The sequence below is a fragment of the Haliaeetus albicilla genome, chromosome 18 (genome assembly GCF_947461875.1).
Source record: "Haliaeetus albicilla chromosome 18, bHalAlb1.1, whole genome shotgun sequence".
In the NCBI taxonomy this organism is placed as follows: domain Eukaryota; kingdom Metazoa; phylum Chordata; class Aves; order Accipitriformes; family Accipitridae; genus Haliaeetus; species Haliaeetus albicilla.
Genome location: NC_091500.1, coordinates 18,696,960 through 18,719,951, shown reverse-complemented (window position 1 = coordinate 18,719,951; position 22,992 = coordinate 18,696,960). Strand labels below are relative to the sequence as shown.

Sequence of the window (22,992 nt, the reverse complement as noted above, 5' to 3'; positions counted from 1 at the left end):
TGAAAAATGGTTAAAATTAGGAATTGTTCCACAGAAATTAATACAGCTACACAGATAGAGCCACAGCTCACATCTTTGTATTCAGACTACATTACTTACTACGTTAAACAGTTCTGCCTTTTTCCTCTTCCTACTAGGGGAAGGCTCAAACTGGACATATATCTACAAATTTTATGCAATAAAGATGGAAAATTTAGGGGAGCAGATACTAAACTGCAGTGTTTTTTCAGTGGGGGTTATGATAGGTTCTCAATTTCATAAGCAAAGAGGTACAGAGCCTATCAAGTATTAATTCCTGCTCCTTGTAAGTGCTGTTCATCTTCTAAGAAAACAATTTGTAGGAGAAGACTGTATTTGGTTCAATGATCATGAATTTTGTATCAAAGTTATCAGTTCATAGCTTTAATGCTCAAACAGTTGTTCTTAGTGTTCTCAGCTACTTGGAGAAATATTTTCCATTTAATTTAGAAAACTTGTGATTTCTATGACAGTCTCAGAAATATTCTTTTGAGAACAGGGCTCTTTTCCCAGCATCAGAGGTAAGGGAAACCCTATGGCCCAGCAACTACAGAAACAATTTTGGGCTGGATAACATGCCCACTAGTTGGCAACTTTCTGTGTGCTTTGCAACAGGGAATTCCTAAAAAAAACCCCAGAAGTAGTGTATGTTCTTATGTACTCAACATGCAAATAGGAAATAAATTGGTGAAAAGAAAAAAAAAGATAGGGGAATTCAGAGAAAGGGTTGAAACTTTCTCTCCATCAAGTAAGGTTACTACAACCCCAGGTGAGCATTATTGCAAAAGAGGTAATGAAAGTGTCCCTGTCTCTGACACCTCTCTTTACCGCAGCATCCCTGTAGCTGTGCTGGATGGGGCTCTGTGACTGCTCCACACGTACATGCTCCAGCCTACACAAATACGTCCGAGCATCCAATGGTACCATCCTGTACCATCTTTGTGACTCAAGCTGAACGGATGTGAATTACTAAGGCACTTGGCTTGAGGCTGTGGCGATGGGAAGCTCAGTCTGAACCAGTCGCACCATCCTCCCGCTTTGCTGGGGTCATTGGTTGCTCGCTCTGGGTGTGCTGGGGGACCCTGGGCCTGAGCGGGAGCCGGAGCTCAGCAAGCAATTTGGCAGTCTGCGCATACCCTGCGAGAGTTTGAATTTGGTGTCTGGTTGTTTGGCTAGCAGAGTTAATGTTATTGCAAAATAGTGCAGCATGAAAAAAGGGCTGTGAAAATATATGACTATTGATTTGGTAAAGGAAAGTGAGCGGATTCGTTAAATATATACTCTGGTATGCATACTTTTGTGATAACAATCATTACTTATCCCTTAGACATTTATGGCTTCTTTAGAAATTTTATTGTTGTATAAATTCATACTTGGGCACCTTATAAAAGTAGAGTTTTGACAGCGTAATAGTCCATAAAGAAAACACGGTTTCAAGAACTGGACTACAGATTTTGTGGTTTGCCATCATAATGCAGTGCCACTCAAAAAAACCCCCAAAACCAGGTTTTGAGACCTTGAATGGCCTTTCATGATATGAAACCAGGCCTTCTTCCTTCCTAAAAGCACTCTTTGAAAGTGGATCATTAATTTGATATCAGGTTAATCCAGCTGCTTCCTCTCCATATATACATTCGGTGAATTTGAAAGCCTTTCTAAAACACTACCAACAGAAAATGCACTGTGAAATTCAGCAGGTTTCCAGTACACAGAATTTCAGCTCTGCAATTTTTCCCCTCAAAGTGCCACAAGAGATAATGTATTAATCATTTGCCAAATTCCTATTTTCAAATCCAAGCTGTTTATTTTTTTTAGTTATTTAGTTGCATGAGGACAGAAAATGTCTTTTATCACTTTCTAATATATTTCATACATGTTCAAGATAAAAAGCAGATCAGGCCAAATGTTCAGCAAATTAGAAGAAAAACATTCACTTTCATGTTGTTTACAAGGTGAAGTTCAAACCTGCAAAAATACTTTAAGGTAAAAATACTGTCATTCACTTATATCTAAATAGTCCAGGCAGACTACTGTAACAAGATGGTTGCATATCATTTTGAATAACGTATTAATAAAGCCAGTTGTAAATTGTGACGGTGGCTGTGCAGGATAACAATGAATCTTAGGCACTAATACAGTAATTAGTATTAAAAGGAGCTGTGGCTCAGAAGGTTTACTACTGTACTTCTAATTTGCAGGTAGAGTCTACAACAAAATAATAATAACTTGAACTGCAAATCCACAACAGTCTTCATACTTAATCAAATAATGCTGCACTAATTATGTTTGTCACAAAAAGTTAATGCCTTGGAAAAGCTGTTTAATGTTTATAAAAAAGCCTTAGGAAGACAACTTCTTAACCTTATAGCATTTTAGTCACCACTAATTGTTGAGTTTTGCGTGAAACAAATATTGGATATTTATGGGAATTTCTTATGCCTTTTCCACAGTGCTCCAAAGTGAAATTGCTGCTGGTAAGATCCTATTAAGCTTATCTGAAATACAGCGGCGCCAGCAAAAAAAAATGTGTTTGTGAGTTTTTAGGTACGTGTAGTTGTTGTGTTAGGATCCTTCAAAGAAATTTTTTTCTTTTTTTTGCTTATGCTCCATTTACAAAGGGGCAAATGATTGAATTTGCTTCACTGAATTGAACTTATACAGCTTCCTGCTGGGTTCTGGGGAGCATTTATGGAACACCACCTGGAGGGCAGCTGCTCTTTTCTCCTAGCCCTGAATATCATTAAATTTCAGCAGCAACATGACACACTGTAGAAAATTTTGTTTTAAGGCTGCACTCTTCTGTGCTGTTGTTGTCAAGAGTAGAGAGAAGGGCGGGGGGGGGGGGGGGGGGCATTTCTGGAAAGAGAGAGTGATAGATTTCATTCCTTGTCAGCAAGTGCCCACAACCAGGAAAAGCAGGACTGGAAGTATAAAAAGGACTCTTTTTTTTTTTTTTTTCTTTTTTTGGGGGGTGGGGAAGCCACTAGAAAGTCATGTATTTCAAAACAGTACATTGTCTTTGTGTAAATATAAGTACTTATGCCCTGTGCTGAAGCTTTCACAATTTAACTTCGTATTTGAGCTGTAGAATGTCTTCACTTAAAAAAGGAGGGCAATTGCTAACCTTATCTTGCACATGGAGGTGACATTGGAGCTGCCCTAAGAACTCATTTTCTTGTAACTATTTGCTTAAGCATTTCACTACCAGATTAAGCCTGAAGACAACATTGCAGTGAAATGCTGTGAGACACTGCTTTATGCCTGTGCCTTCCAAAGGGGCAAGTAACTGTGGCTCAGACCCTTTGTGGGGTTTACACATTTTGAACAGGGTTTTTTTTTCATTACAGTTAAGAAACCTTTTGTATTAAGAGCAGAGGTAAGATGGGACCAGCTTATGGCAGTTCACTGTGCTTCAGGGTTTTTTCCCTCCTCTAGTTTCCAGCCTTTAAGTGCCAAACCCAATATGAAGAGCGGACTGCATTCCCCTGGGAATTGCAGCATATGGCCCAGCTATCTGTGTGCTTCTCATACTCCCTGAAGTCTACATCAGTCATCTTGCTGATGCTAACAGGAAGCTTGGCACAATGATCAGAAACAACAAACTATATACAGTAAATGTTATCAATGTGATTTATATCTGCTCAGTGCCGTGTTATAAAAAATCAGTGCTTTTCAGTGGAATATGACAATTAACTCCTATTTCTGCACATTTCAAGCTCTGCATTTCCCTCCCTCTTTCCATGTTGCACCTTTTCTCCTCACCCTCTTCACCATGTGCATCAGGTCCTGATTCCCCTCTCTTTCCTCCTTAGCTTACCATTAAAATGCCTAATAGCAACACTAGTGTGGTCTCCAAAATGAGCTGGAGTGTTGTACAACTGGGCACCAATTAATATTGTTGGGTAATACAAATGATTGACATTTTCTTCTCAAAGCAAAATCCAGAAATATGCAACTTGGTCAAAATCATAAAGTTACGGGAAAAACATCACTTTCAACAGCAGTGAGAAATTAGCGTTAGAAATGAGAAAATCTCAATAAAGAGAATATGAATAAACTTAAAATTCACATTTCTTGTTGATTTAATTTAAAGGTCTGTTTCAAATAGAATAGTTGACAGAAAGTGCTATCACTTACTTTCAAATTGAAATACCTGTGCTCTCTTTCCTACAGCAAGAAAATTTTATTTTTGAAATAACTTTAACTCTTGAGTATTAGTTGAAGGACCTGATGAGGATCAATGCTGACAAAGCAGCTCTCATCACTGAGATTACACTGAGTAGGAGCTGGAGGACCAGCACTTCCGGTTGATTCAGAATCCTAGATTTAAATACAGAATTATTTTGTTTTCTCAGGGGAGCCAATATTAGCTGATCTGAAAGCCAGGAGGGGCCTAGGTAGGAGAGAGGCAGATTCCAAGTGGAAAGCGAGCATGCTAAACTGCTCCCCGAAAGCAAACAATATTTTCCAGAATCGGGCCCACATTTTCCAAGCTCAGTGCTCGTGGAAACTAGAAAGGCTTTTTTCTATATTACAAGAAAACTCATACTTAGTGAAGCCATTGAGTTTGTCTATATTTCTTCTGCCACAGCAATCTTGCTGGAAATGAAAACCTGTATGCGATGAACACCAAATAATGGATTTTCAAACTAGCACTGAAATGAAAAAGATCTTTCTGGGTAAGACTGTTGTCTAGATAAAATGTAAATTCAATCTCTCTGTGAAGCAATTCTGAATAATCAGAAATGCATAGTCACTAAAATACATTACCAGAATAACACAGAAATGGAACAACATGACAAACTTTTTTTTTTCTTCTGATTGAGAATAGAAGTAGATGGTTCTCCCAAATAATTACCTGTTTCAAGAGAAAACTGTTCACATGCAAAAAAAAGCATGCTTCCATTTCATATATCTTGCTCCTTGAGTTGGCTCCAATTCTGATCTTTACCCTGGCCCCAAATGGGAGCAATTGCATTGTAGAAGCTGTCTTTTCAGACGTGATTTCTCAGCATACTTACTCATTTAGTCTCAAGACTGTGTGGTGAAGAGTCCATAGGACTGTAATGGGGAGGATTTCAGGGTATTCCTGTTCTGCCAGGCTCATTGTGTAGCCATAGATAAATTATCTTAGCACTGGCTCAGATCTTCCTTTCCTGCTTTGGTTTGTTTATGCCTAAATTGCCAAACGAAGAGCTTGGAGAGCACTCTGAACGTGTGTGCAGCTGGTCAGCTGCCCCCTTTCTTCTCTTGCAGTTTGGGAAGCGAAGAAGAAAGGAGATGCAACGGTATGCAGAAGGGGTTGAGCAGACCTCTGTAAATTTTATTCACGAGATATGATTCTTTATAGTGAATTTACCCTGCAAGGTGAGGAATATACTGGACTAAGTTTGTACCTGAATGATGGTTTTGGGCATGCACTCAGGATTTGAGGCAGGTCTGTGCTTAAAAAATGGTTCCCTCCATACACTGCTTAACTGGCAGCACAGATATTCCTCTGGGTTGCACAGCCAGCCGGATAAATCAGGTCCTTCCAGGTAAAGCAGAAAACAGAAATCGGGAAGAGGTTTCTAGCTCCCTGTGCCATCCTTTTCTGACTAGTACTGATGGTGCAGGGAGAACCCCAAAACTGCAGCTCCCTTCTATAAAAGGCTGATAAAAATTCCTTACCTCAGACTTCGCCTTGTTGTGAGATATCAACTGCTGTGCAAATTGCAAGTACAATTAATTATTAATTTCTGGTTTATTATTGATTGACCATTTTGTCAAACAAACTATATGATAAGCTGTAATAAACTCTTTCTATTTGCTGCTCTGACATACAATTCCTAGTGCAGCAAAACTGAAAAAATAGGATCAAGTCTCAGCTGACTTACAAAGATCATTAGTAACCATGTCTTGTATGCAAGAACTGGATTCGGGCCATGCTGACACAAGACAATCAGTTTTCTATACTTGCAGGATGCTGTAATGAAATGCCTGATTTGATGAAGTTAGTGGCGTTATGATATTTTCATCATTGTGTAATAAAGCATCAGGAAACCTTCAAGCCTCTAATGTTATTGAATATCTTGGTGGTGGTAATACTAACAGTGTACGGTTTGCAACGTAAGGGAAGGCTAAGGGAAAGAGGAGGGAGAAAGACGGACAGTTTGGGCTTTTGGTTTAAGGTGAAGAATCTTTTCCAAATGAATGTGTTCTCCACCATCATTAAATGACTCGTACAGTGAGGGTTTTGTATGCACCTGGAACCTCCTAGCATAATCATAAATAAGAAATAGTGGATGGAATAAGTAAATGTTTCCCATTTTTACTACAAAGCAAGGGTTATTAGAGGGAATGGTATGCTGGTTTTTTGCAGTTACCTATTTTTGGTGAATATTTAGTAATATTGCTGGATATTCTTTTAGAAACTGAAAGAACACAAGGTGATTTTCATAGGAATTAGTAATGTACTTTTATATGCATATACATTTGTAGTTCCATAGTGGCTTTTATTTTAAAGTTATTATCCAAATTTACAACGAATTAATAAAAACGGAAAATTAAAACCAGTATTAACTGAAGTGTTGCTTTCCCAGAGTTCCAGTCACACTCAGCATATTTAATTCATTCCTGTGAATTCAGCGGGGCTTTGTGTAGAAATAAAACAAACAGCATTTCTATGTGCCTTCATTGTTTAGCTACTGTACAATTTCTTGTGACTGCTGATATTATTTATAACTAGGAAGTTTGTTTGTTTGTTTTCCATTTGGAAAAAAAAATAGGCAATGAAACATTTGTTAAATTTATTTCTTTTTGAAACAATGGTAATAGAAAGATTTACATGGACATAACAAAACAAGGACATAAAGAGCTTTGTAAAGATCTCCATATAACCTTTTTTCTCTAAGTATATACAACCAATAGCAATATTATGTGGTTTGCTGCTTTGTTCAGTAATGAAGCTCTAATTCCATTTCCACTGTACAGCTGTTGCACTTCTCTCACTCGGATTTTGCCAGCGCAAGCCCAAGCTCAGGACTGCCAGTGAGAGAAGCCTGCCTGGAGGGAGAAGCCAGGGCAGCCCAAGAAGCCCGCATCCCCAGCTTTTCCAAGCTGAGCTCCACCAAAAGCAGGCAGAGGTAGCTCGGATGGGAACACAGCCAGGGCACCTGGCAGATGTGCTGACTCGATGCTCCAAGTAGTTCCTGGCCACACTATGGAGCTCCACAGCTATCTAAGAAGAAGATTACCTTGCACAAAGGCAGCACGCACACCGCCGAGCTCATCGGCCTGGGCTTCGCACATCACACGCAATGCTTTCACAGCTCGCAGATGAGAAAGCCTGGCTAACACACACCTCTGAGTTGTTCCCTGGTGGGCGACTCCTGGCTGATCTCATGATGGCCATGCCCTTGGGTATCTTCAACTTTGGGATTAGGAAAAGACATGGGACTAGGTGGCATCTAGGGCAAGGCCCTTCTTAGTAAAACTTCTGCAGAATTTTGCAGAATCCTGCTCACTATGTGAGTCCTCTAAGTTAAAAATCTTTCAGACATATGCTGCGGAGCAGCTTTTCACTTGCTCTCTAACAGTATATACAAAGGGCGGCTGGTCAGCAGATCCCAATCAGGCGAGCAGGTGGGACACGAGACTCGGTAAGTGTCTTTCCTGCAGGTCGTGTTGCTGCCTCCTTCAAGGCAGCAGAGCCAACGAACACACCCCGTGTCCATTTTATAGGTTCAAATGTTATTTGGTTGTAAGTGAGGGTGAGGCCAGCTGCAGCCCTCCACTGTTCTTTAGGAGGAAGGAAAAGGTAAATGATAAATCTGTGTGTCTGCATCTATTCAACTGTGAACATGCTTTATATCTCTAATGGGCATATTGGTATGATGTCTAATGCATACATTCTGTTATGCATTTTTGTCATGTCCTTGCTAAATTTTCACATTCTGTAAGAAGCCTGCTGGACTAAATAGACTTCCCCCCTCCAAAAAAAACCCCAAACAAGCAAATCCAATGCAATAACTATGATTATCATCCTAGACTTGGTAAAGAGAAGCTTTAAGCATATTGCATAAATTAAGTACATAATGTAACAAATCCTAAATGAGTCGTAAATAGTCTCCACCTAAGCAGGTTAACTGGCACACATGTGAGTGTGAAATATTATACAGTGAAACCTGTGTGCCCTAAGAAACTACCCTAGGGTACCGACAAATACTTTACAACATCAAATTACCCATACTAAGTGAACTGGCTCTGCAATTTAACCAGAGATGGTCTATAATTGGTTCAAGATACAACACTTTTTCCTGAGACCTGCTAAAACGCTATGGATTTCAATGTCTATAGGCCAACAATATAAGTGTATAGTATTATGAATAAACTGTCACTTTGAATTGTTTTGAATTTTGTGGAAGATTTCATATTAATCAACATAAAACCTGTTAAAAATAATTGTTTTCTTTTTAATTTCATGTAACTGGCTACTGAATATTTAATTAAAATTAAGCTAAAATTAAATTCTTGTGTTAAATTCACACATTGAATTTACACATTTCAAGTTTTCAGTACAAACAAGTAAACATTCCATTTAAACAAGCTTAGAAACAGCCATTTCTGATATCAAATAAATGCAATATAATCTCTTATGGGATTCCCTTCACTTTTTTTCAACTATAATTTTCAGATACTTTTAATAAGAGACACATCTCTTCTAAATTGTTCTCCTGCCCTAAAAAGTGATTTGGTAAAAATGGCACTGGGGGCTCTGGATTCATTATCACACTGATTTTCCTACCCAGTGAGCTCAGTTTGCAAGTAAATTTCTAACTGCCAGCTGCACAAACTCAGCCTGAGTCCTGGATCCCTTCCATCTCATGCATCACCACCAGTAATAAATATCCTGTATGCCAGAATATGCCCTCCATGGCATCTGTGCAATCCCAGTGCCATCCGTGAATTTGCACAGGTGTTGCTGGGGGCAGACGTTCAAATCAATAGGGTTACACACAAGTGGCTGAGGAAATTATCTGCCAAACAGGACTACTAGTATTACAATGATCTGTGGGATGGAAGGGACCCCGCCTGACTTGCAGAGATGGGTTTTAGTCTCACAACCAGGAAGAAAAAAAGCATTTTGTCTTGCAAACAAAAATTCTTGGGGGTTTGCAATGTACGTGGAACATCCCAACACTACTTTTTATGCTGCTTCTTAGAGCATAAAATGGCTTTGCAGTGTACATGATGCCCAGAGAACACATTTGGAATTTTTTTTGGTAAGTTGTACTTTCCAATCAGGATGATATTATGAAAAATGGTGATACATCTTGGTGTCTTAAAACATCTCCTTGTGCAAGATCTGTGTGTTGGGGCTGAGAGGAAATGGCCCATCCATATCGGGCCAGTGAGACAGCGCTGTCGTCCAAAGATACCTTAGGGGAGGATGGTGGAGCAATAACACACTCCAGGATGCCAGACTTGGACATAGAACATAGCTGCAAGAATAAGGTTACTTTCTGCTCAATTTTTAACTCCTGGATTGTTTCAATCAACGTACACAACCTCTTTGTCTCAAGATGTCTTTGCTGATCATGTTTTTACAAACAGTGGTCAAACATCATTTCTGGAGCTACCTACGAGCAGTTCAAAGGCAGCTCTTTTGTCAGGTTTCTGTTAATGACCGGGAGTTGTACCTCAGCTGACGAATAAGTTGAATACTCAGCTCTGGCAGGAGGTGGGCTAGCAGGAGCTGCTCCTGCTCCCACTGACAGCTTCTCTGAGCTCCAGCTGGACTCCTCCAGCAGCAGCGTGCTGCACCGCCCGGAAAGGTGCTACACTCCGCCCTGGCCAGCCAGCAAACCACCCCCCGTGCTGCCCTCGGCACCGCTGTATCTGACGCACGTACTTTTGGCGAAAAAAAGATTTCGGCACACAAAATCAAGGTTAAGTACGTCTGGATACCTTTGTCTACATTTAGATTCAAATTGGATGTAAATTGAGTTCTTCTGGATTTTTACTAAACTAGGTTATCCTCTCGAATGATTACTCTATTTCGGTTAAATGACTGCACTTCACCTCTCAATCCAAAATTCAGTTGTTACATGTGTCAGCTGCGGGCACTTACGTACTTTCATTTTCAAAACAAAGGCTTTGTGGAAGCCAGTCTTACACACTCTCAACTCCAAGGGCGCGCAGTAGCTAGCGTACAGTAGCTGAAAAGACAGGAGAGGATGCTATTTTCCTAGTGACGACAAGGAAGTTGAATTTTTCATGTGAATTAGCAGCTTAAGATAAAAACTCTAGGGAAGGGTAGATTCACCAAATCTTAAAAAGCACAGCTGGTGTGCCTTTTCACTATTTTACCCTATGTTAGCTAACACAAGGTAAGACCACAGCTTATTTTTGCCTTGTGAATGTGAGACTCAAGGAATTTATGTTTATTGCAGAAAAGATCCCTAGGAAATGTGTCTGTGATCTAACCTCAGGTGTGACCCCTCCGTTCAGAATTCATCACATGTTTCCCATTAAGACAAAACTCTCTTGACACCGTAATTCTTTCTTCCTCCATTTTGAATCTACAGCTTGAGATTGAAACCACTTTTCACACCTTGCAGAAGGTGCGTAACTCCAGTTTTCCCACACGTTCCCCATGCAAAGTCATTTTGGGCTCTCCAGACAAAAGTCTGCAGCACAATTCAGAACAGGCATGAAATAAATAACTGAAAGAACACTGCACTCATAGTATTATTTGTCATCAGAGCTAGCACAGTAAAAATCTTGGCTTTCAGTTTACTTAAATCTAACACAGAGAGCAGGCACTGTAAGGAGCGGGAATATCCTCCGCTTTTTCTAAAACAGTTTCTTCAACAACAACTTTTTTTGCCCATATTTAACTCTTGTTTGGTAGTCAAAATCTTGCAAGAACAGCATGAGGTCAGTCTCTTAAAAAGATGGATCACTTCACCTTTTCAAGCACTGATGGGGACAGACGTAAGTACATAGGACCGCATTCAGAGGGCCCGCGTTCCTGCATGAAGCATTTTCTGCTGGCTACCTTGAGGCCTTTGGAGGCATCTCGCCAGCTTCTTGATTCAGAGACTTCAGTGCTTTCACTGGCATTATATATTCACACTACACGGCACTCAGGATAACACATCCCATTCCCCTCCACCCCCCGCCAAACTGGAGCACTAGGAAGGAAGCCCAGTGTAGACGCAGACCCGCAAAACCAGCCTCCATCCAAGGGGGTAAACTTTAAGCTTTCTAGTGAATCCCATTTCACCTGTGTTCTCCCACTTTCTGGGGTAGCCCAGCCTTCTATTGACCTAGATAATGGAAAGATGATTATTCATTTGAATTCCAAAAGAACGAGTAGTGGGCTGTTAGCTCTAACTGCTGCGCTGTAATAGGAATATACACGCACGCACACATACAATTATTGAACTGCTTTTAGAACGGTAAATTATTTCATTTTAACAGTAATATCTACTTATTCATGCACATGTCTTAATCAGATTTCTAAAATCCTCAGGATAATTTTTTCTTGAGTGTGGCTATTATTTATCAGTCTGTTTTCAGCTTCATTATCTTCCTAGCACTACCCTTCAAAATAAAACAAAAAACAATCAGAACATAACATTAACAAGCATGAGAAAACAGTAATGCTGTTTATATTTAAAATATCACTTTGAGGAAAAATTGAAATGCTGCCAAGACACTTCAGAAAATGAGATATACCAGAAAAAAATAGAAAAAATGGGATTTACAGAAGTTATGTGATGCCCACAGTATTAATACGCTTCTTCACAGGGACACACATGAAGGAGAAGAAACATCCCAAAGTCTGTTGTAACGACAGCAGCTTCAATCTACACCAAAGCTTTATTAAAAATGATCTCTCCTGATCCTAATGTGTTAAATGTCAGATTCTGTCACCCTGGTGGATGGAGTCCTAGTCATCAGAATGTCTTATCAATATTGATTATATGGTTTCCATTGCAATTGACTGAAAATTTTCCAAAATAGTTCATGGCTGTTGGAAAATGATGATTCAACAAAATAACAGTATTTTATGAAAATTCATTGTTTTGTTTCATTTCACGGGAAATTGAGGAAACATTCAATTTTCCTTTCATCACATTGAATTTTATGCAATTATATGACATAATGAAATCTCCCATAAAAGCTGAAACACCAATGACAAATTAAAACATTTTGACGTGTTTAATTTTGCAACACTGCACCATTACTTCTATCTGGATTCAAAACGCATGTAAAAACATCAGAATTTCTCACAGGCAAATTTTTTTTTTGTAATCTGAATACTGGTATTTACAGAAAAATACTAAGAAACAGGATTAACTGAGACACTTGGTATCCTGGTATCGTTTTAGTAAGAGTCCCAGCAGCAGTAAAGCTGCCTTCCCTGGAGGCAGCCACCCAGCTACATATCTCCAGGGACTCCTGTCCACGCCATCACTGTGAGAAATACACTCTCACCCTTCCTGAAACCCTTGCGACACAGGTGGCCCTACAGCGTGCCCGATCTGAGCGAGTCCTCACCCAGACGGAGCAGAAAGTGCCAAACTCGCAGCCCTCTCGGAAGGAATGCCCTGCCCTGCCAACAGCCATCCTCAGAGAGACAACAGCTGACCACAGCTGTGGCATGAACTTGGGCACTCCCAAAGGTACTGCACCCTTTCCTCATGTGGTTTCTCTAAATTGTAACATCTCATGACAGGTTGAGAGCCCTGCCAGGCAAATTTTCCATTTTACCTCCTATCTTTCAAAGGATAAACATTATTATGGGGCTAGATTGTACCACCAGGTGCAATCACAAGGAGAGAGAGGTGGCAGCAAGCCTCAGAGGAAAAATTCCTCCTGGGGGCACTCATGGAGAGGCAGAGCAGCATTTCTGAAAATCCATCTTTACAATGAAGTAACTGAACCTTCTTAAGCTATGCCCTTTCCTTTCCCTCTACTCTGTACATCCAGCTGGGGTCAGGCAGGGGAAGCCACACGATACTACGTATCTGCCTCTCGTCTACTTCAAACTCCTCCTGACTCCTGACAAGCGCAGCTGAGACCTGGTATCCCTGATGTATCCATAAAGCTAGAAGAGGTGACTTTTTTTTTTGTTCCTGTAATAGTGCTAGTCACTCTGCAGCCCTGTGATATCATAGTCACACCATCCAAACAGCAATTTTGCTGTGGTCCGAGGAAAATGAACCACTGTGCTAATTAGAGGATGATGTTACCACGGGACCTGCTGCCCCATTAGCACCAGTTCATAGGATGCACTCTGACAGAGGAGAGGCTGTGCCAGGGCTCATCCCTCTCCCTGTCATCACGTCTGCATCCAGCCAGCAACCATCACAAAACTTATTAAACTTTTGTCTTGCTAATAACTGTAAACGGTAGCTAGAAAAACACAAAGGGACCCACAGAACAGTATGCGAATTCATTTTCAGCACACGTTTTGCAAAGCAAAATGACCACAGATGAGTAGACCGTCGGCTTTGGATTTCATAAATTCTGCAATGAAAACAAACATGGGATTATCCGGAATAGCTGGATCCGCTACCGGCGTTTTCCAATAATCACAACACTGTTGAATAACTGGATGCTTTCTGGAAAACAAACAAAAAATCAGCACTGTTAGACGGACTCTGTAAGTTTTCACCCCTTACTTAGGAGAAACCGCCTTTATCCTCTGCCTGCACCACGCGGGAAACGCCTCCAGGTGGGTGCGATGACCTCCCTTTTTTCAGCTCACCTCCTGCGGGCAGCCCGCGCCTTCCCGGGGAACGGGGGGTGGCGGCAGGGGGGCCTCCCCCCCGCCCCGGGCAGGCCGCCCGCCCTGGCCCGGCCCCGAGGAGCAGCGGGCAGCACCGCTCGGCAGGCGGGGGCCGCCGCCGCCGCACCTTCCGCAGCCGCGGGCAACCGGATCCCCCCCCCCGCCCCAGGAGCGTGCCAGGCCCTGCCCTGCGGCCCCGCAGCCCCGTCCGCTACCGACGAGCCACCGAGACGAGCCCGGGGGAGCGCGGGGGGGGGTGGCGGGGGGCAGGGAACCGAGGCGCCCGGCGCCTTCCTCCGGGGGTTCACGGCCCCGGCCCGGCCCCGGCGGGGCAGAGGGCCGCGGGCGGCCCCGCGCCGCCGACCACCGCGGCCGCGCGGCGGGAGGCGCTGTCCCCCGGCGAGGGCCGCCCCGCGCACCCGCGGCGGAGGCGCAGGCGGCGGAGCCCGGCGCGGCGGGAAGGCGGCGAGGACGGCACCGGCCGCCCGGCCCCGCGCCCGCCGGAGCGGCCGCCGCTGCGGCGGCCGCGGAGCGCCAGCGCCCCCTGCCGCCCCGAGCCGCCCGAGGGGAGCGGGCCACGGCGGGGCGGGGGGCGGGGGGGGGTGCGCCGCCGACCGCCGACCCTCTCCCCTCGCCGCCTCGTACCGCTCCGCGCCCGGCGGCAGCCAGCGGGCGAGGCCAGCGGCCGAAGCCCCCCGTGGCGCCGCTGCCTGCCGAGGCGGGCAGAGGGAGGGAGGGACGAGCCGGCGAGAGGCAGCGGCCCCCTCCTTCTCCACCGCCGGCCACCCCCCGCGCAGGGGGTGTGTGAGCGCGGGGCAGGGGAGGAGGGGGCGGGGGGGGGGGGGGGGGGGGGGGCAAGCTGATAAAAGCGGTGGGCGTGTCGGTGGGCGCGGCCCCGCGCCGCCATTGGCCGGCGGCGGGAGTGATGTCACCCATATGAAACGCTGATAACTAGTTGGGCGAGGAGCCGGGAGTTTTGCAGAAGGGGGAGCGCGCGCGGCGCGGCGGGGCAGGGCGGGCGGCGGCGGCGCGAGGCCGGGGCACGGGCAGAGCGCGGCGCCGAGCGCACCAGCCCAGCCGCGCCCCAGCCCGGCCCGGCCGCAGCGGGGCCGCCGGGGCTGCGGGCGGCAGCGAGCGCCCGCCCGCCGGTCGGTCGGTCGCCCCGCGGGGGGCTGCGCCTCGCAGCGCGGCGGAGAGAGCTCGGCTCGGCTCGGAGCAGGGGCAAGGTGCGGCGGAGGCGGCGGTGGGAGGGGGCGGCGGCGGCGGCGGAGCGGCTTTGTTGGCTCGGAGGGGAGCGGCGCGGCGGGAAGAGCGGCGCTTCGGCGAGAGCCCACCATGGTGCAGCAAGCGGAAAGTACGGAGGCGGAGAGCAACCTGCCCCGGGAAGCGATGGACACCGAAGAGGGCGAGTTCATGGCTTGCAGCCCGGTCGCGTTGGACGAGAGCGATCCGGACTGGTGCAAAACCGCGTCGGGGCACATAAAGAGGCCGATGAACGCGTTCATGGTGTGGTCTAAGATCGAGAGGAGAAAAATCATGGAGCAGTCGCCGGACATGCACAACGCGGAGATCTCCAAGCGCCTGGGCAAGCGGTGGAAAATGCTGAAGGACAGCGAGAAGATCCCTTTCATCCGGGAGGCGGAAAGGCTGCGGCTCAAGCACATGGCCGACTACCCCGACTACAAATACCGGCCCAGGAAAAAGCCCAAAATGGACCCGTCGGCCAAGCCCAACGCCAGCCAAAGTCCCGAGAAAAACGCACCCGCCGGCAGCGGCGGCAGCAAGAGCGCCAAGAGCTCCAGCAAGAAGTGCAGCAAGCTGAAAGCCTCCTCCGCCTCCTCGCCCCCCAAGCCGGGAGCCAAAGCCGCCCACCACGGGGACTACGCGGGGGACGAGTACGTCTTCGGCACCCTGAAAGTGAGCAGCAAGACGGTCAAGTGCGTCTTCATGGACGAGGAGGAGGACGACGACGACGACGAGGACGAGCTGCAGCTGCGGATCAAGCAGGAGGCGGAGGAGGAGGAGGAGGACGAGGAGCCGGGGCCGCAGCAGCTGCGGCGGTACAACGTGGCCAAAGTGCCGGCCAGCCCCACCTTGAGCTCCTCGGCGGAGTCCACCGAGGGGGCGAGCCTCTACGAGGAGGTGCGGGGCGGCTCCGCGGCGGCGGGCGGCGGCAGCAGACTCTACTACAGCTTCAAGAACATCACCAAGCAGGGCCCGCCGCCGCCGCAGCAGCAGCCGCCCGGCCTCTCGCCGGCCTCCTCCCGCTCCATCTCCACCTCGTCGGCCGGCAGCGAGGAGGCGGACGACCTGCTCTTCGACCTCAGCCTCAACTTCTCCCAGCACGGCCACGCCGCCGCCGAGCTGGGGGCGGGCGCCGCCGCCGGCAACCTCTCCCTCTCGCTGGTGGACAAGGACCTGGACTCCTTCAGCGAGGGCAGCCTCGGCTCCCACTTCGAGTTCCCCGACTACTGCACCCCGGAGCTGAGCGAGATGATCGCGGGCGACTGGCTGGAGGCGAACTTCTCCGACCTGGTCTTCACGTACTGAGCGGGGGCGGCGGCGGCGGCGAGGGCGGGCGGCGAGGCAGCGGCGGAGCTGGAGCTGGAGCGGCGCGACGCCGGTGATGCTGATGATGATGATGATGCTGATGATGATGCTGATGATGATTAAGAAAAAAGTCTTGTTTTCTTTTAAAAAAAAAAAAAATCTCGCAGTTAGTTCCGAGCCCGGGAGTTGTGATTTTATTTTTTTTTAATTTTTGTGTTTTGTTTTTTTTTTTTATTTTTTATTGCATTTGGTGATCACAACAACAACAGCAAAGGCAAATGGGACTGGGGGAAAAAATGATACAGAAGGCGCTGTTTGAAGCTTGTCGGTCTCCGATTGAAGTCTGGAAGATGGTCTGCAAAGAAGTCTTTTGGCAGCACAACTGTTACTCAAGGGGGTTTGTGGATTTTTTTTTTCTTTTCCCGTGAGAGATCTTAAAGAACTGTTCTGATTATTATTATTTTTTTATTTTTTTTTTCCGAAAGGGACCATTGCAACTTTTTTTGGAGGGAGAAAACTGATGTCTTCTATGCATCCGATTCTTAACAAAGCTGCAGGGAGCTTGAAAAAATGCAGACTGTACAAACGCTTACAAATAACTGAACTGACTTAAGATCAGAGTTTACTTTTCAGATCAAATTGTTTATGGTTTTACAAATGTGATTTCTACTTGCCAACTTTTTTTTTTGTAACTTGTTCCCTTATACCTCCTTGATTGAATACCAGACAGCCTAGACCTCAGTACAAAAAGGTATTGAAACATTTTTGATACATAACAGACCTCAGTCTTTTTTAAAAATTAATATATTTTCAGGCGTATTTTTGTACAGTGAAAAGGGAACATTCTTGCTGTGTTTTTTCAGTAAGACTTTTCAGGCACTTCTTCCCTTTTATTTTCTTTTTTTTTCTCTGTTTTTAGCATGCAAGTTTGTTGGTACGTTACGTCCTGGTTTTAAAAGGATTAAAATTTTAAAAAAATAATCCTTGCATCTAAAGGCCTTGTGGTTTTAAAAAAAAAAAAGAAACAAACACTTTTTTTGTACAGCTATAGTTCAGATTTGTTCAATATTTGTAGGTAAAGATTTATTGAAAATGGTGATATAGACCTCAGAGCTGTTATCTTAGTTTAAAAGATTGTATATGTACTGTACTATAGTAGGACTTTATGTATCTCATACGCTGTGATATGTGGATGGGGCCCCAGATGGAAGGTATGAAACTGGATTCTCGATTTTAGCAAAAAAAAAAAAAAAAAAAGAAAAAAGGCACATAGTTAAAAAAGTTTCTCATGTTGTGCAATATAATCTAAAGTACAGACCATCTGCATATTTTGTAGCAAATGATGGCAAAAGCAGACTTGTGCACTGTCAACATCATAGCCTGTTTTTTTTTTTTTTTTTTAAATGCTGAAAGTCTGTATCTTGACAATTTTAATAAATCAGCTGGAACTGATAGAAACTCGTATCGCTATTAGTGTCTGTAGAAGTAACGCTGGAGATGCCATGTTGTCACCCCTCGCCTGCGGAGGAGCGGTAGCTGTAGGCTGTTGTGCGTGCCCGTAGCTGGAGGGGAAGGAGAGTGAGGGCTGCTGCTTTGCTTTTCCTGGCTTTTTTTTCCCACCTCCCGTCGCCCTCTTTCCCCACCGATTTAGCTCCGCGGGGCGGCGGGGGTCGCCGTCAGGCGGGGCCGGGAGGCAGCAGGTCGGCTCGCCCCGGGGATTTTCGGCTCTCCCGCCTTTCCCCCCTCCCCGCCCCGCTCCAGCCGGCGGCGACCGAGCCCAGATCCCCAGGGGCGGCCCCGCCGGCCCCCCGCATCCCACTGCGCGGGAGCGGGCGGGGGCGCGGCGGGGCCGGGTGCCCGCTCCCACCGCCGCCGCGGGGGCCGGGGCTCTCCCCCGCCTCCGCTTGCCCCCCGCTCCTCTCCCCGCTGCTCTTATTTTTTTCTTTTTTCTCCCCCCCCCCCCCCCCGTGTTTGATGACTAGCCTGGGCGAGACTCGAGGCGGAGATGCTGGGAGCAGCGGTGCTGCATCTCCTCCGCCCCAGGGCAGCGCTCGGCCCGGCCCGGCCCAGCGGGAGAGCCGCCCCGGGCGGGGGCGTGGGAAGGAAGGGGGGGTACGAGCTTCTGCTGGAGGTGAGCAGACTTTGTCAGTGTGCTTTTTTTTTTTTTTTTTTTTTTACCGTAGAAGCCATCAGATTTCAGTTGCTCGCTCTGAAAGAACTGCTGATGGCAATAAACAGACTCACAAGGTAGAAGTTTGTTTCTCGAAAAGTTTACTTTTTATCTGATAGGCATTGGTAAATTTATTTTTTTTTTCTCCACTAAGTAATGATCCAGCTGTTTACAGGGACAATTCACTGTGCTGGTATTTTGGTGGCAACCACTGCTACAGGCTTTCAGACTTGCTGAAATGAAAATCCTGCATACACATTTGTAAGGCATAATAAAACATAACATTAAAACCTGCATGCATGTTATGTTTAATCAAAGACAACTCTTAGGCATTTAAGTGGTGAGATATCTTACTTTAGGTTAGTTAAACTGGTAGTAAAATGATTAATATAATCTGATCTCTTTCTAATAATAATAATAATAATAATAAAACACTCATGATTCTAAATAAAAGTTGTTTGGCCTAAATCTTTGCTATCAGAAAAGAGATATAGCATATCTGGGAACTCAAATTTATGTCTTGCATTGTGATAATTCTTTATGAGAAACTGTGTTTTAAAACAAACTTAATTACGATATACAAGATATCCTTGGCAATGGATAGTCCTCAATAAAACAGAGTTTCTTGAATTTTCAGTTTTTGGTCTCAAATGATTAGTGTGTTCTCCATGTAATAACTTAGAAATCAGATTGCAAACAAATGACATTTATCTCTTCTAAGGCAAAAGAGTGAAAGAAAGTAGATACACTGAAGTGCTCTAGCCTAGCTATTCACTATCCTGCTATCGAAAATCCGTTCTTGGGCTAGGGTGATGGAGTAAGTTGATCAGGTTCTAAGTCTTAAAACTGAGCCAAAATTCTCTTAGTAATTCTTCAAGCTATCATGAGAGTATGGGGACTTGTACTTCCAGTCCCTTCCTTCTGATATGCATCCTTGTTTATTAAAGTGATAATAGGCAGTGTCATTAAACATTTGTGCTTTACAGATGTTCAATGAGTTATGAACGATTATGGTCAAATATAGGCTGCATTTAGTTTGCATTGTAATAAGGTCTGTGTCTCAGCCTACAAAAGTTTTGACTTGCGTATATTTTTGGAAGCTGTTTTTAAAATTACCATTTAAAATATTAGTCAAGGATAACTGATTGAAAGGATCCGAGTATAGAGCAGCCAGGCATATTTTAAAAGAGCAACAGGTCTACTTTAGTCAAAGAATATAATACCCACTCAGAAGTATACCTTTTCTTTCTTCTAGATGGGAATTATACAATACTATATCAGAGGAATATTTTGAGTGAGGGTATATGGTGCAGGGAAACAACTTTTTGTCCAGACAGTTGAGTTTCTTTTATTTCAGAGTTTATTGTTGCATATTGCTCAAGGGAAAATTAGGTAGTGTTCTATTTAAGCCACTACATTTTTAGGGCTGAAGTTTGATGCTGTTGAATGCCTAAGCTCCTGCTGATCTCAGAGTAAAAAAACAATCTTCTAATCATGAAAAATAGCATCTGCTAAGCTACTCTCGTATTTTTTTGCTTTGGTCATATCTACTAATATTCATACCTTCCGTTTCTCTTTCCTTTTGTTTTTTTTTAGTGTACATAGGAATCCTTGTTGACCTGCTAGAGCAGTCCTGTTGCAGGCTTAGTATCTCCCGTGGCCTTTTTTTCCACACTCTTTGCATTTATCTCCGTACAGTACTACTCTAAGTGTAATGGGACTCAGTGACAGAAGGGAGAAAAATGAGCTTTTTTTATGTGGAAAGACAATTTACTTGCTAACACTGAGGATGTCAACTCAATGTAAAACCTAATCAAACGTGCTGATTCTTTTCAATTTTAAAGTGAACATTTTTGTAAACTTACTATTTTTACCCTTTTGTTGGTTTTATTATGTTTTTCCTCTCTTCCTTTTAAAAGAACCACAACTAAAATATTTTCTTCCTTTAAGTGCAGTCTTTCACAAATGTGGTAGAAAGACTCATTCCAAGCATCCTTTAAGTGCTACATGCTCTTTAGCATTCACTGTCATTCAGATGAAACTTCTTCAAGTCTACTGAATGTGATTTGCATGTGTGCAGTCTGATCCTTCTTCGCTCATGCCTGTTTAAGGAAAGTGCAACTCTGTTGTTACACCACGGTAAAACTGGTGTGGGGTCAAAGTCAGGGCCATATAATTTTTAGGTGTTTGATATTCAACACAGTTCATTAAGTTCCAGTTCCTTTTTACATCTTCACAATTGTTACCTAGAAAGGCCTTAAACCTGCACTGGTTAAAAAAACCCAAAATTCTCATTGAGCTTAATGGGAGTTTTCGCCTCAAGGGCTGCTGGCAGGATAGGTGTCTTAGTTCCTCCTAACCTTCATTTGTAAGCATGGCCAGGAGAAAAACAACCAACAAAAACTTAATACAATGAGTTGCCTTACATTTCCCCTACTATACAGTTGTATTTCTTTGATTTATTTCCTTTCCCCTCACCCACATCGAAGGCTGTGATTGTTTTTGTTTTGTCTTAATTTTTTTGCACACTACCTATACCAATTAACTGCCTAATTAGTTTTATCTTCTCTACATGGATGCAGTGAATTTGTAAGAGAATTTCACAAGCAAGTAGTTTTTTAGTGAGTTTAAAGTAAATAGAGTTTTAAAGACCTATTTTTATATTCAATATAAAGCACAAATGTGCAGAAAGTGTAGAATGACTTACAAAAAGGGAAACAAAAGTTCGTAATATTTCATGTATAAAAGTAATACCTTCTTTGGGTTGAGATTCTCTTAGAAAACCCAATACTTATGCCAGTGCAAAGATAGGAATATTTTAAAAACTCTTAGAAAATTGTGATTGACAGCAATTTCAAAGGAATGACTTCTGTAGATACAAGGAAACCCCTAAAGCAATATGGATAAGAAGGGGTGAATGGTTTTCAATGATGAACAACAACCTGGAAGTGTGAGAATGGAGGTTTCAATCCTTATTAATTAATCAAATTTCTTCTTTTGTGGTTAGCTACAACATCTGGATTTTCTGTGAAGTGCAATCTTGCAGGATGAAAAAGCGCAAGCACGCCAAAATTCTAAGACTTGCGAATGCTCAGAAGCAGGTTTGATTTAGAATTATATGTTATTAATTAGGGCTTTAGGTTTTGGTAATTCCCACCTCCCAGAAAATCAAGACATTGATTCACCCTTTGAAGAAATTTGATCAAATAATAATGATTAATCCAGGAACTCCCATTGTCACAATTTGTTTTTGTTTCCATCGTCCTGCTTATCTCCAAAACCAACTTGCCTCAACTCCTGGTGAAGCCAGGGAGAAGAGTTATATGCCATTGTTAGTTCATTTACAATTTGTATCTGGTTTTGCTCTTGTACATATGTTGGCGTTTTGGAGTCTTTACATAAATGCTGTGATACTTTTTTTCTTCTTTCCTTTTTTTTTTTTAAATTTTTTTTTTTTGGTGGGCTGTTTTAAAATGGAGGCCTGTTTTCCAGTGTGGGACTTTTGATGGTTACAACATTTCAATGATGTTGCATGATGGCCACAGGTGGGGGAAATTGAATGTTTTAGAGCAGTTTTTCAAGCATGACACTTTTAAAATATGTAATTTCAAAGACTTTTCAAGGCCACATGAAATTAGTTTTCATAGCCACTCCAGGTCTTGGGGGGAAAAGCTGAAAAGTACTTTTGTTTAGAAGTCTGAGTGATGGTGGGGGGGAAACCTTTTCTTGAGGTTTTTGCATGCCAGTGCACGGCCTATTGCTGTGAGAGAAGGAAGATGGTAAGGCTGCTTGAGGCAATGCACTGGAGGACAAAGTGTTTTCTAGCACTAGGAAAAGAAAATGCATGGCAAAGTTTTGTCTTCTAGTAGACTATATAGCATGCAGAGTTTAGTATGTGTCAAAACAGTGTATGACATTGCTGTATCAAAGTTGTAAAATTAAGCATTATTTATTGAAAACTATGTATTTTTTTTGTAAAAACCTGATCACCTAGAGGATTAATATCAGTGACTTGTGCTAGTGCTACAAACTTAACCAGCTTCTTTACTACAGTACTTGATATGCAGTGTTAATGCTCAGGGTTGAAACCAGTCCACTCCAATGTCTTTTTTTGCAAGAGTTTTTAAGTAAAGGAACAACATAATGCAATTGTCCAAAAGACTCTAATAAAATTGTGTGATCAATCTTCCTATGTGTTTTTATGTGGATTTTTTTTTTCCAGTGTTACATTTGGTAAATGCAGTTCAGCTATTATAGTGAATCCACACTTCATTCTGTGGGCACCCAAAGCTTAAAGTCAATGGGAATGTTAATGTCTTTCAGAAAAAACCCTCACAGGTAGTTATGGTCAAGGTAGGATGTACAGAGGGTAAGTGCTGTTCTGGGCACGCCTGAGAGACTCTGAAACAGAGAATAAGCCAATTAACTTCCTTTTTTTTTTTTCTGGTTAAGACTCTGGATAAAACAATAA

At 43.8% G+C, this 22,992-nt stretch overlaps 1 protein-coding gene and 1 long non-coding RNA gene across 2 annotated transcripts; one reads left to right on the top strand and one right to left on the bottom strand.

Annotated features, from left to right (window-relative positions):
• Positions 1–11,435: 11,435 nt before the first annotated feature.
• Positions 11,436–14,167, bottom strand: LOC138689723 (uncharacterized). The gene is made up of 2 exons (XR_011328628.1): positions 13,781–14,167; positions 11,436–13,634 (listed from the first exon to the last, which is right to left on the bottom strand). It is a non-coding gene; the product is annotated as an uncharacterized lncRNA (long non-coding RNA).
• A 551-nt stretch (positions 14,168–14,718) lies between these two features.
• Positions 14,719–22,709, top strand: SOX11 (SRY-box transcription factor 11). Its single transcript, XM_069805858.1, has one exon. The coding sequence runs from the start codon at positions 15,137–15,139 to the stop codon at positions 16,349–16,351; it is 1,215 nt and encodes a 404-aa protein (XP_069661959.1). The 5' UTR covers positions 14,719–15,136; the 3' UTR covers positions 16,352–22,709.
• Positions 22,710–22,992: the final 283 nt, after the last annotated feature.